Source organism: Cryptococcus neoformans, chromosome 6, assembly GCF_000149245.1.
Source record: "Cryptococcus neoformans var. grubii H99 chromosome 6, complete sequence".
In the NCBI taxonomy this organism is placed as follows: Eukaryota; Fungi; Basidiomycota; class Tremellomycetes; order Tremellales; family Cryptococcaceae; genus Cryptococcus; species Cryptococcus neoformans.
The window spans coordinates 1,411,992-1,422,463 of record NC_026750.1 but is presented as its reverse complement, the minus strand read 5'-3'; the positions used below and the strand labels follow the sequence as shown (position 1 = coordinate 1,422,463).

Sequence of the window (10,472 nt, the reverse complement as noted above, 5' to 3'; positions counted from 1 at the left end):
TAACCCCCTAACCCCCTAACCCCCTAACCCCCTAACCCCCTAACCCCCTAACCCCCTAACCCCCTAACCCCCTAACCCCCTAACCCCCTAACCCCTAACCCCTAACCCCCTAACCCCCTAACCCTCTCCTCCTTCGACATAAAACAGCCTTGCAAGCGGTAGAGAGCGTTCCCGCTAATCTGGCAAGTCCGATTCCCTCTCATTGTTCACGCTATTTGCTAATATACATTACAGCCGATGTCTTAAGAGCAGGCCTGCTGTTACTCGAATGCCGTCACTACAACCAGTTGGACAAAGTTAGTCTCTTCTCTCTCGCTGTATGTTATCGGCCTCTTCGTAAGTACGTTTTTATCCCCTCTTGCTCGACTATGACTGACCTGTTTCTCCCTCCCAATATTATCGATCATTCCCTGCCTTGTTAGTGCTCTCGCTTGTCTCTTGCGTGCACCACTTTATTCACCCTTCACCCAATGTTCACCAGCTGCCAATGTTCAGACATAACACACTAACACACTTCACTCGCTCAATGGTGTGGGCCGACATGCAATGCATAGCTTGTACTATACAACGACCACCACCATGTGAAAGAAACAAACTCACCCATATCCCACCCTCTCCCGCCGTGTATTCTCCCACCGTGTATTCTCCCACCTGTCCCACCCTCTCCTGCTGCATATTCTCCCACCTGTCCCACCCTCCCACCGTGTACTCTGCCACCTGTCCTGCATATCCTCCCTTTCATCTGTCATGTAGTTGAGCCAGCGTGGAGGGGTAGCCGAGTGAGAGTGAACGAGTTGGGTGTGATGAGTCGGATGTTGAGGAGTATCGATGCTGAGGAGTAGCCGAGCAAATGCGTCGGGCGTTGAGGGATAGCCGAGTGTCGAGTGTAGAGTCGCTAGTGAGGAAAGCGAATTCGAATGGGGCATGCGGCGTGGGATGCAGTCGAGTCGGATGCAGTCGAGGGTGAACATTGAAAATGAGCCATCCTGTACAGTAGTTAGCGCTATGACAACCGTCAAGAGATAAACAGCCATGCTCACCATACACAGACTACGATTCGTCAGCATTGTCTTTTGTCACGAGGATAAATATGGACGTTACCGCAAACTCCTCTCCATCCGCACCCTATATTCTCCATCGCCAGCCTTTCCTTTCCATCTTGCCCACCCCTCTCACCATCCTGCTTTCGACACTGTCTGCTCTTTTGACGTCCTTCCGCACTCTGTTATCCTTTCCCTTCCGGCTGTTTGACTATCGACAACAGTCAGCGAGAGTAACACTCAGAGCAATGGCGACAAACGAACCAGCAACTCACAGCCTGTACAGCGTACTATATCTCCAGCATCCACCGCCCTGCCCTCCGCCGTGTACCATACCTCCTCCTTGCCGTCTCATCCACACGCATCCAAACGTTGCTTGCTTGCGTCAAGAGTAGTCGTCAAGTCAGACGCAGCCAGACGCAGCCAGCAGGGGTCACACATACGTCTCAAGTCGTCTCTGCGTGACACATCTCTGCTAGCTTTGCCTGGCTTTTGTCTGGCAGGTGATAGGAGTGAGGGGGACAAGTACCAACGCTACTGTGAGTGCTTGTTGTACAACTCACCGATAAATGCCACCATCCACACCAGTTGTCTCCCCAGTGGGCGCTGTACACAACCCAGGATCTCATCCTATGCTTCCCTTGAAATGCTGTGTTGATCAAATCGAGGTCGAATCGAGGTGGAGCCGATGCGGTCGGTGTTGTTTTTCAGATTCGGCGGACGGGTGACTTGTTGGTGTCACACGCGCATCCTTGCTCGCTTGGTTTGATGGCGATAAAAAAAGGGAATGTTTGAATGGCTGGATGGATGGATGGATGGATGGATGGATGGATAGATGGATGGGTGGATGAATGGATGGATGATTGACGACTGGGAATGCAATTGAAACAGATGGGACGGATGAGAATGCAATGGCAACACGTGACCATCCAAGGTGGAGTAGAGGTCAATCTCCTTGGCTATTAGAAAAACAGAATCCTCATTAGCCACAGGGTCGCGACGAAACATAGAATGGGGTGCGTGCAGATCGTATTCAAATCAAACTGATTAGTCTCAGGTGAAGAGGCGCGGCAAAATCACGAAACAGGACCGTTTAGTCTTTCGTCCACGGTTGTTCAACATTTTTCATATGCATAAGATCGAGATCTATGGACCGTTCGAAAGAGCGGTTGCTCATCTGCTACTGGACGTTTCATCAGGCCCCATAGGAGGGGCATCATGCCCCATAGCAACGGCCTGAAGAGGATCCGGTCGATTTTCGCCCCGGCGGCGAGTGCCACCCCATAGAAAACGCGTTTCATTGGGTCCCATAGTTGTCCGCCCAATCCGAAGTGGTAACGACTTTGCAACTTCCAATCGTTAGGGTTGCATGCAGATTGTATTCAAAATCAAACGGTCCAATCCATAGGGTTAGCGAGCGGCGAGGGCCGAAAGGCGCGGTTCAGGCCGCGGTGACCGCCGAACATCAGCGGTTTTCTACCATCGCGCATGGGTTTTTCTCAAGCTATGCATCCATGCATCGCACCCTTCGATAGAGCGAACTGAGACGGATCGATCGGTGGAATAAAATTCCCATAGGGCACAGGTTTGCGATGTGGAGAGTGGTTGAAAAAAAACGGGGATTTCGCGCCCATACAAAAATTTGCGAGATGGCCGCCTTCGTGCAAGTCCCAATCGTTAGGACTGTTGAGCAGCTGGTGTTGTTCAAACTGACAGATGGATGGATAGATGGATGGATGATGAAGAAAGGATTGGTGAACAAGAAAGCAATTGAAACGGATGGACGACAGATGAGAATGCAATCGCAACACGTGGTGGTGGCCATCCAAGGTGGAGTAGAGGTCAATCTCCTTTGCTATTTAGAAAAAAATAGGATCGATGACAGATGGGACGACGGATGAGAATGCAATTGCAATCGCAACACGTGGCGGCAGTCATCTAAGGTGGAGTAGAGGTCAATCTCCTTGGCTATTAGAAAAGCAGAATCCTCATTAGCGACAGGGTCGCGACGTAACATAGAATGGGGTGCGTGCAGATCGTATTCAAATCAAACTGATTAGTCTCGGGTGAACAGGCGCGGCAAAATCGCGAAACAAGACCGTTTTGTCTTTTGTCCACGGTTGTTCAACATTTTTCATATGCATAAGATCGAGATCTATGGACCGTTCGAAAGAGCGGTTGCTCATCTGCTACTGAACGTTTCATCAGGCCCCATAGGAGGGGCATCATGCCCCATAGCAAGGGCCTGAAGAGGATCCGGTCGATTTTCCCCCCGGCGGCGAGTGCCACCCCATAGAAAACGCGTTTCATTGGGTCCCATAGTTGTGCGTCCAAACCCTAAGTAAAAGGACAAAATACACATCGGCAGCGCACGACGGCTATTTGAGGCTACGATGACCATAGGTTAACCCATTGTTGCAGCTACACGGTTCATATCCATCTTCCGGGCACTCACCAAGGTCGTTTTTGGTCCTATAGATGCTGCCTCGATGACATCGTTTGTTCTACCGTAGGGATTGCTCGACGAGCTAGAATGGTATAATAAGCCTTAATAATCCTTTCAATCAGGTCCTCAATTAGGAATGCAAGTGCACGACTAGTTCTCACCTGGACGCCCTGAGATTACTACTTCGAGGCATTTTCACCGAAAGAAGCGTCTAAACTAGGTCGAAGATTGAGATAGTCTCACTGATTCGCACCCTGAGTCATCGCCACTTGTCAGCTTCTCCCATATTTTGTAACAATTGCAGCTTACGCTTGGAGATGAGATTGCAGACGCTTGGAGATGAGATTGCAGACGCTTGAAGATGATGTTGCAGACAGGGGCATTATGGTAGAGATGGAGATGTTTATGTGGAAGGTTAAAGATAAATGTGGATGAGGGGAAGTATGTAGGTAAATTGGAAATGGATGAAAAGAATTTTGCTGCTAACAACGACGACGACGACTTGTTTGGTCGAGTGTACAGTTGAATGGCCAGCCAGTTGCGTGGCCGTAGCGCGAACCAAATAAAGGGCGGCCTGCATGCAACGCCTATTTACCATGCTACTTTCCACGCTTTTCCAGCCGCGTGCCTTGTCGAATTCACGTCGGGTGCACGCCTCCTCCGACACCACGCCAAATCCTTGCCGAACAACCAGCTGCGTGCCCCCCGGACCTGTCCACGAGAAAAATTCCCAGTGGCACAATGATGTTCTCTTTTCTTTCACGCCTGCTAAGCTGATGACAAACACCATTATACCCATCATGTCAGGTCCTCCTATTCGTGGGGCTGGTCGTCGTTTTAAAGGTGGAGGTTTCCATGCTGCTCGCGATCAAGCTGGCCCGACAGGAAGTTTTGCAACCACCCAACCTGGTCTCATCGTCAAGACAACAGATTCAACGCCTGTGCGTAGTGGGATCAGCACACCAGCCGGTATTGACAGACCTCGATTTCAAGACTTTACTGGATTGAGCCCGGAGATCTTCCCTTCTCTTCCTTTCGAGACGTGTACCGAAGTGAGCTAAGTGCTCAATCCGAAACCGTTTTTCTCAGATTGACCTTCCAAAGGTCCAAGCGGCCACACTTCCAACCATCCTCGCCGGAGATGACGTCCTAGCTCAAGCCAAGACGGGGACCGGAAAAACCCTTGCCTTCTTGGTTCCAGTGGTGCAACATCTGCTATCGGCACCCATGCCCCCCTCCGCACTTACGTCAATTCTCATCTTATCTCCTACCCGGGAACTGGCTCAACAAATCAATGAAGTCGCCGAGCGAATGTCAGCTGCTTTGAATAGGAAGTTTGGCACTAGAAGTATCGTCGGTGGGACCAATATGGATAGGGATATCAAGAACCTCAAGTCAAAGCGGTGAGTCCTTGTACGTCTGCCGGAATTTACACTTAACCTCTTGAAGCGCGGACATCCTTGTTGCCACTCCTGGTCGATTGCTCGATTTGATGGAAAATGGTGGCATCAAGACCCGCTTCGCCCAGCTAAGTGAGTGGAACATGACAAATTCACGCTGATGAGTAGAGATGATCGTTCTCGACGAAGCCGACCGTTTGCTAGATGCGGGTTTCCGCCGAGAATTGGTCAAGATATTCGATTATTTGCCGGCTCCTCATGTTGTCCCCCGTCAGACCCTCTTATTTTCTGCTACCTTGCCTACAGAGGTCCATTCAGTGAGTGAGACCGGATAAACACAGCTGACTGGCAGATCGCGTCGATTGCACTCAAGAAAGATTACAAATTCATCACTACGCTAACCGAGGAGGATGTCAATGCGCACGAGCATGTTAAGCAAGAGTTTTTGGTTATCTCAGCGGAAGATCTCATACCAGCTACGATGGAAGTCATGCGCAATGAGGAGTCTAAGAACAAGGATTTTAAAGGTATGTTGGTTGACACGCAGCAAAGCTGACTTTCAGTCATCGCATTCCTCCCTACCGCTCGGGCTGCCGCCCTGTTCTACGACGTCTTCTCGTCCTTACCGATCTCTTACCCTGTCTGGGAGATACACTCTCGCCTGTCACAATCGAAACGAGCTTCAACAACCGAGGCGTTCCATCAAGCACGAAGAGGCGTCCTTTTCTCCTCGGACGTCACCGCACGAGGTATCGACGTGAAGGGCGTGACTGCAGTGGTACAGATTGGCCTTCCGAGTAGCTCAGAGCAATGTGAGTGACCAAGCAGAAATCTGAACTGACGAAAAGACGTGCATCGACTCGGACGAACCGCTCGTGCTGGAGCCGAAGGTCATGGCATTCTGATGCTCGGTGACTTTGAGTCTCACTTTCTTCGGGATAAAACCCTCCAAACTTTCACCCTCCACCCATACCCAACCATCACGCCTGAGATCATGTCCCGCTCTCGTGATGCCGTTAACAAGGCTCTCGAATCGGTCTCACCAGAATCCAAAGCTCAGGCGTACCAAGCTTGGCTCGGGTACTACAACTCTCACCTCAAATCGCTCAGATGGTCTCAAGCGGATCTCGTAAGACATGCTGGTGATTATGCTAGAGTTTCGCTCCGTAATGGACCTGAACCCCCAGGACTACTGGCCAAGACCGTTAGCAAGATGGGTCTGAGGGGTGTGCCTGGGTTGAACATCGTCAAGGAGGTCCAGAAAAGTGCCGGGGGTCAAGGCAGACCGCAAATAGGCAAAAGGGGCAGGGAATCGGTCATTGCTTCTGAGAATGCCCTTCGAGGAGGCGGAAAAGGTGGCGGGAGAGGTGGGAGGGGAGAAAGGGGAGACAGAGGTGGCGGCGGTAATAGACGAGGACGATGGCGATCTGCGTGATCGTCTAGCTTACAATGTCGCATTATCTTAAAGGTGACATTTTCATGCAATCTGATACTACAATTGGCCATCTAAACCGGATTACTGAACTTATTGAACATCAATACGCTAATGCTACGGAGCATCGCTGGCACTTTGTTCCTCCCCAGCCATTTGTAGCAGCTTATTATATAGTCTCTCCCCATTCTCTTTGTTAGAGAGTCACACATCGATTCCTTTAGGCTTCAGTCTGTCATTCCAAAGTTTCCCATCGCCCAAATCCCGCTCCGCATCCGGATGGATCATTAACTTTAACAAACACCCAGCTCACCTGCCGACAATACGTGGCACACTCGTACATACTGGCGACATTTGTGAAGACACTTGAGTTGAGCCAATGACGTAGAAGCCCATTCCCGCCATCTAGTGCTGAATGGGAAAGGGGAATTGTAAATGTTGAACAGCTTCATTCTGACAAGGCCTGATTTGAGTCAGCAACGCGACCAAGAACAGAAACAGCGCATCGGGATAAACTTTGTAGTATTTGTGTTGTGGAAAGCGGTTGCTGAGGTCCTGCACCATCGCTTCAAGAATCGCATACAGTGTGCCGAAAGAAGAAAGACCCTACAATTCACAAGAATAAAGATGTCGAGCTTGAGACTGTCCCTCCTCGACTGGTCAAAAGCCAACATTGGCTTACTTCTACCCCTTCAGCAACTCCTTTCCAGCTCAAATTGTTAAGATCAAGGTCGTATGACAGATCAGGATTCGCGACAGTCATTATCAAATCCACAGAGGGAGAGGAGTTCACGAATAGTGAAGAGATATAACAAGATGAATCGGCATAGCGCTTGTATCGCAAAACTCGGTTCCTTACATTGTCAGAATTTAGGGCTTTTTTATGACCATCACAAATAGAGGAATTGATCAAACCAACGTTAGAACGCTCATGATCTGTGCTGCATAATTTCATTATAAAATGAATAGGGATGGGGGGTTAACCCTCCTTTACGGGCATACCCGTCTTCACCGTCGCTTCGCTTCCTCCCGCGGCCACACCAACCTCACCTTTGACTCTCGCACTCGGATTCGTCGTAACAGGCATCAGCCCCTCTTTTTGCATCCTCACTACCCTCAACTCTTGCTCTACCCTATTCACTTGCCTTCTCATCTCCACCAAAGCCGCCGCTGCATTTAGCAGTCCCTCGAATACTTCCAGATTTTGTCTTGTAGGCATGACAAGCTTGTTCGCAGAGAGACCCAGCTCGGCAAGCAGATCCGTGATACGTCCAGCGGCGGTCGGTTTAGGAAGTGGTAAGCGAGAACCGCGAAGGAAAGCCTGCTGGTGTGGAGGATGCTTTTGGGAGAGATGGGAAGTAAGGGAATTGGCGTTGGAAGGTGTAGGAAGGTGGTAAATACAGCGCGAATAGTCAAAGCTTGCGTTAGGTGCTGGTTTCTTGGGTGTAGGAGCGGGGGATGGGGCGGCACTTTCATCCTCTGCCTTCCGCTTCTTTTTGTTCTGTGACTGGTCAGTGCATTGCTCAAGAGTAAAGGGATATAGGGCGCACCTTGTCAACACCGATAGCATTCTCCATAGCCGATTGGTCAACTTCCATCAACCCACTATCCAGCCCCATAACGCTCCTCATCAACTCATCCCTATCCGCTCGGAACCGCCTCTCATTCTGTTGCATCCTCGTAATCTCCACATAGAGCGCCTCTTCCTCCGCGATCTCTGCCGGGGTGAGATGGAAGAGATCAGATGCGTACTGTTTGCGCTTGATTTCGCGAGCTTTGTCAAATGCGTAGGCTTGGATGAGATGTTGTTGATGTACGGGGTCAGAAGCGGTTCGGGTTCGGACGAGTCGGCGGCAGATAGTGTAATATCGGTCTTTCATATCCTATTGATTGTAATAAGCCAGCTACTTCGTCTTCTGATAAGTTACAATTAGAAGTAATTCACCTCGACACTTCGCTTCCTCTTTTCTCCTTCAGGCGAAACATACGCATACCGATCAGCCGCAATGATAAATCTCAGATCGTATTCCTTCAAGAGCCCAAACAGATATTCTGTCTCTTGTAGCGTCCAATTAGGGTCGACAAGATGTTGATCATATTCGAACTGCGAGTATTCCATGACTGATGGTCCGTGAAGGTTGAACTTGCCAAAGTATTCAACTATTCGAGGTCAGAGTCGTTGATAGAGGCAAGGGTAGGACTGCTCACCGGATGTATCAGGATCCGAATCAGTTATGCGCGCCCAATGTCCTAGCCGTACAGGGTTGTCGCGCCTCGCAGCCGGCGTAAACTCTGTCCATTCCCTTCATACCATCATAAATATCAGCAACGAAGCAACGACATACCCATGCCTTTCCAAAAACAACACACCAATGAACCTTCTTCCCTTTCACTGCTGGCTTATCCCTATACTTGATTGCGGCCAGACTCGCCTGTGCATCCGCGAGAGAGGGAGCATTGTCGCCAATAAGAGCGTAAAGCTCACGGGTGATACCGTCGGGTTTGCGCGGAACAGGGACTTTCCGTGAGCTGGAGGGCGTCGGAAGTGGGGCGGATGGGGGAAGAGAGAGGATGGAGCGCACATCCTGAGCTGACATTCTTGAAGATCGGCTACGAGAAGACAGATAAGCGGATGAGAGAAGCAAGTTGCAGTGAACTGTACTGTACTGATACAATTGTAAACAGACTGTCGAAAGGAGGAGTGAAGAGATGGATTTGATTCCGTCCGGCAATTTTAGACCCACAATTTCAAGCCAATATCTGTCAGGCTGGTTAATTCCGGATTCATATTCGCAAGGATGTATGAAGAGCTTGATTTGTGGTCAAGGATAACCGCATTTTGACCCAAAACTTATGGGCCAGGGTATTTCCTCCACGGGGCTGCCAGGTGTTCTTTCGACATCCATCCTCTTATCCTCGAACCTAGGATAACTGTATTACAAGTGCATACGAATACATATATTCACTGCTTAATCATTCAACCTTGTAGGGAATTGAAGGAGATAAAGTTTGAAACAAAATGGATATTCGACAAGCAACGGTACGCATGCTTGCCTTATTCATCATTCGGTTATCCCTTGACTGAAAGCGACGTCTGGCCGTTATTACATGCGACTTGACACCTGTACAGATAGACGACCTCCTCGGTATGCAAAATGCCAACCTTCTCAACTTACCAGAGAACTACACTTTCAAATATTGTCAGTCATCCCATTGCGTGCTCGTCGCATATCTTCAAGAATAGGCCGTTGCGACGTACGATCAATATATGTTGCGGAAGACTATGGGAGAGAAGACGGGCCGTGGAAGGGCTTCTTGAGCTGACAGATCCTTCAAATAGATCTTTATCACGCTTTGACATGGCCGGAGCTGTCGTATGTGGCTGTTGACCCAAAGGGGAGGATTGTAGGGTACATTCTCGCCAAGATGTAAGTTTCTTCCTTCATATCCCTTTGCAATTTTTGGACCCTCTTAGCAATAGTGTATTCCGCTGACTGTATTGTCTTTTATACCTTCTGCAGGGAAGAAGAACCCAGCGACGCTCCTAGCGGTCACGTCACCTCCATTTCCGTCCTTCGGCCATACAGACGGTTGGGTCTCGCCAACAAACTCATGAAACAATCTCGTACATCCTCCGGTCGCTACAGCGCCTCCCCACTAGAACTGTCCAAAGACCTTGCTGACAGTTTGTATCCTACAGAGGAAGCCATGGTAGCCCACTACGATGCACACCACATCACATTACATGTTCGAAAATCCAACAGAGCGGCTATTTCCCTTTACAGGGATACGCTTGGATTCGAGGTTCACGGGATGGAAAAGAGCTACTGTACGTCCTTACTTTCTTTTCCCTATGAATGATGCCGAAGAGCATTGGAACTGATGATTATGCGGTGTAGACGCTGATGGTGAGGACGCTTACGGGATGCGATATGTGTTCAAGAAGCCTGAAGAATCATTGAAGGAATAGACTGATGTATACCATGTTGAGGATGCATTCATGATATCAAACTGTATAGCGTTTATGTTCGGCCCTCAAAAGATAGGAGGAAAGAGGCAGAATCGGAATAAATGAACCTGATATGTAGGTTGCCGACCATATTACATAATCACCGGTTGCTGTATATGCATTTCAGGCTCAGTTCGCGGATTGT

General features: G+C 49.5%; 5 protein-coding genes; 2 read left to right on the top strand and 3 right to left on the bottom strand.

Annotated features, from left to right (window-relative positions):
• Positions 1 to 228: 228 nt before the first annotated feature.
• CNAG_07653 (hypothetical protein) lies at positions 229 to 1,669 on the bottom strand (the record flags this gene model as incomplete). Its single annotated transcript, XM_012194869.1, has 5 exons — positions 229 to 277; positions 601 to 986; positions 1,168 to 1,243; positions 1,316 to 1,419; positions 1,604 to 1,669. The coding sequence occupies 5 exons, from the start codon at positions 1,667 to 1,669 to the stop codon at positions 229 to 231; spliced, it is 681 nt and encodes a 226-aa protein (XP_012050259.1).
• A 1,309-nt stretch (positions 1,670 to 2,978) lies between these two features.
• CNAG_07652 (hypothetical protein) lies at positions 2,979 to 3,869 on the bottom strand (the record flags this gene model as incomplete). Its single annotated transcript, XM_012194868.1, has 3 exons — positions 2,979 to 3,008; positions 3,496 to 3,568; positions 3,796 to 3,869. 3 exons carry the CDS (start codon positions 3,867 to 3,869, stop codon positions 2,979 to 2,981), a joined length of 177 nt encoding a protein of 58 aa, XP_012050258.1.
• Positions 3,870 to 4,085: 216 nt separating this feature from the next.
• CNAG_07651 lies at positions 4,086 to 6,391 on the top strand. 2 transcript variants are annotated; one of them, XM_012194867.1, is made up of 8 exons: positions 4,086 to 4,427; positions 4,480 to 4,538; positions 4,591 to 4,889; positions 4,936 to 5,018; positions 5,055 to 5,203; positions 5,239 to 5,413; positions 5,450 to 5,698; positions 5,735 to 6,391. In XM_012194867.1, the coding sequence occupies exons 3-8, from the start codon at positions 4,714 to 4,716 to the stop codon at positions 6,319 to 6,321; spliced, it is 1,419 nt and encodes a 472-aa protein (XP_012050257.1). In that variant the 5' UTR covers positions 4,086 to 4,427; positions 4,480 to 4,538; positions 4,591 to 4,713; the 3' UTR covers positions 6,322 to 6,391. The 2 variants fall into 2 exon arrangements, with proteins under 2 accessions (XP_012050257.1, XP_012049879.1); XM_012194489.1 differs by having other exon boundaries at positions 4,086 to 4,538.
• An 847-nt stretch (positions 6,392 to 7,238) lies between these two features.
• CNAG_02020 (SWR1-complex protein 4) lies at positions 7,239 to 9,003 on the bottom strand. XM_012194490.1 has 5 exons: positions 8,689 to 9,003; positions 8,527 to 8,621; positions 8,264 to 8,478; positions 7,869 to 8,201; positions 7,239 to 7,819 (listed from the first exon to the last, which is right to left on the bottom strand). The coding sequence occupies exons 1-5, from the start codon at positions 8,913 to 8,915 to the stop codon at positions 7,298 to 7,300; spliced, it is 1,392 nt and encodes a 463-aa protein (XP_012049880.1). The 5' UTR covers positions 8,916 to 9,003; the 3' UTR covers positions 7,239 to 7,297.
• Positions 9,004 to 9,128: 125 nt separating this feature from the next.
• Positions 9,129 to 10,468, top strand: CNAG_02021 (N-terminal acetyltransferase A complex catalytic subunit Ard1). XM_012194491.1 has 6 exons: positions 9,129 to 9,358; positions 9,449 to 9,518; positions 9,659 to 9,746; positions 9,840 to 9,943; positions 10,019 to 10,147; positions 10,218 to 10,468. Exons 1-6 carry the CDS (start codon positions 9,338 to 9,340, stop codon positions 10,286 to 10,288), a joined length of 483 nt encoding a protein of 160 aa, XP_012049881.1. The 5' UTR covers positions 9,129 to 9,337; the 3' UTR covers positions 10,289 to 10,468.
• The last annotated feature ends 4 nt before the right edge of the window (positions 10,469 to 10,472 follow it).

Coding starts and splice junctions, on each gene's coding strand:
- CNAG_02021 (XM_012194491.1), top strand. CDS start 9,338: ATGGATATTCGACAAGCAACG. Junction 9,747..9,839: donor GGGTACATTCTCGCCAAGAT/GTAAGTTTCTTC, acceptor TACCTTCTGCAG/GGAAGAAGAACCCAGCGACG. Junction 10,148..10,217: donor CGGGATGGAAAAGAGCTACT/GTACGTCCTTAC, acceptor TATGCGGTGTAG/ACGCTGATGGTGAGGACGCT.
- CNAG_07651 (XM_012194489.1), top strand. CDS start 4,263: ATGACAAACACCATTATACCCATCATGTCAGGTCCTCCTATTCGTGGG. Junction 4,890..4,935: donor AAGAACCTCAAGTCAAAGCG/GTGAGTCCTTGT, acceptor AACCTCTTGAAG/CGCGGACATCCTTGTTGCCA. Junction 5,414..5,449: donor TAAGAACAAGGATTTTAAAG/GTATGTTGGTTG, acceptor GCTGACTTTCAG/TCATCGCATTCCTCCCTACC.
- CNAG_02020 (XM_012194490.1), bottom strand. CDS start 8,915: ATGTCAGCTCAGGATGTGCGCTCCATCCTCTCTCTTCCCCCATCCGCC. Junction 8,479..8,526: donor TTCGGATCCTGATACATCCG/GTGAGCAGTCCT, acceptor GACCTCGAATAG/TTGAATACTTTGGCAAGTTC. Junction 8,202..8,263: donor AGAGGAAGCGAAGTGTCGAG/GTGAATTACTTC, acceptor TACAATCAATAG/GATATGAAAGACCGATATTA.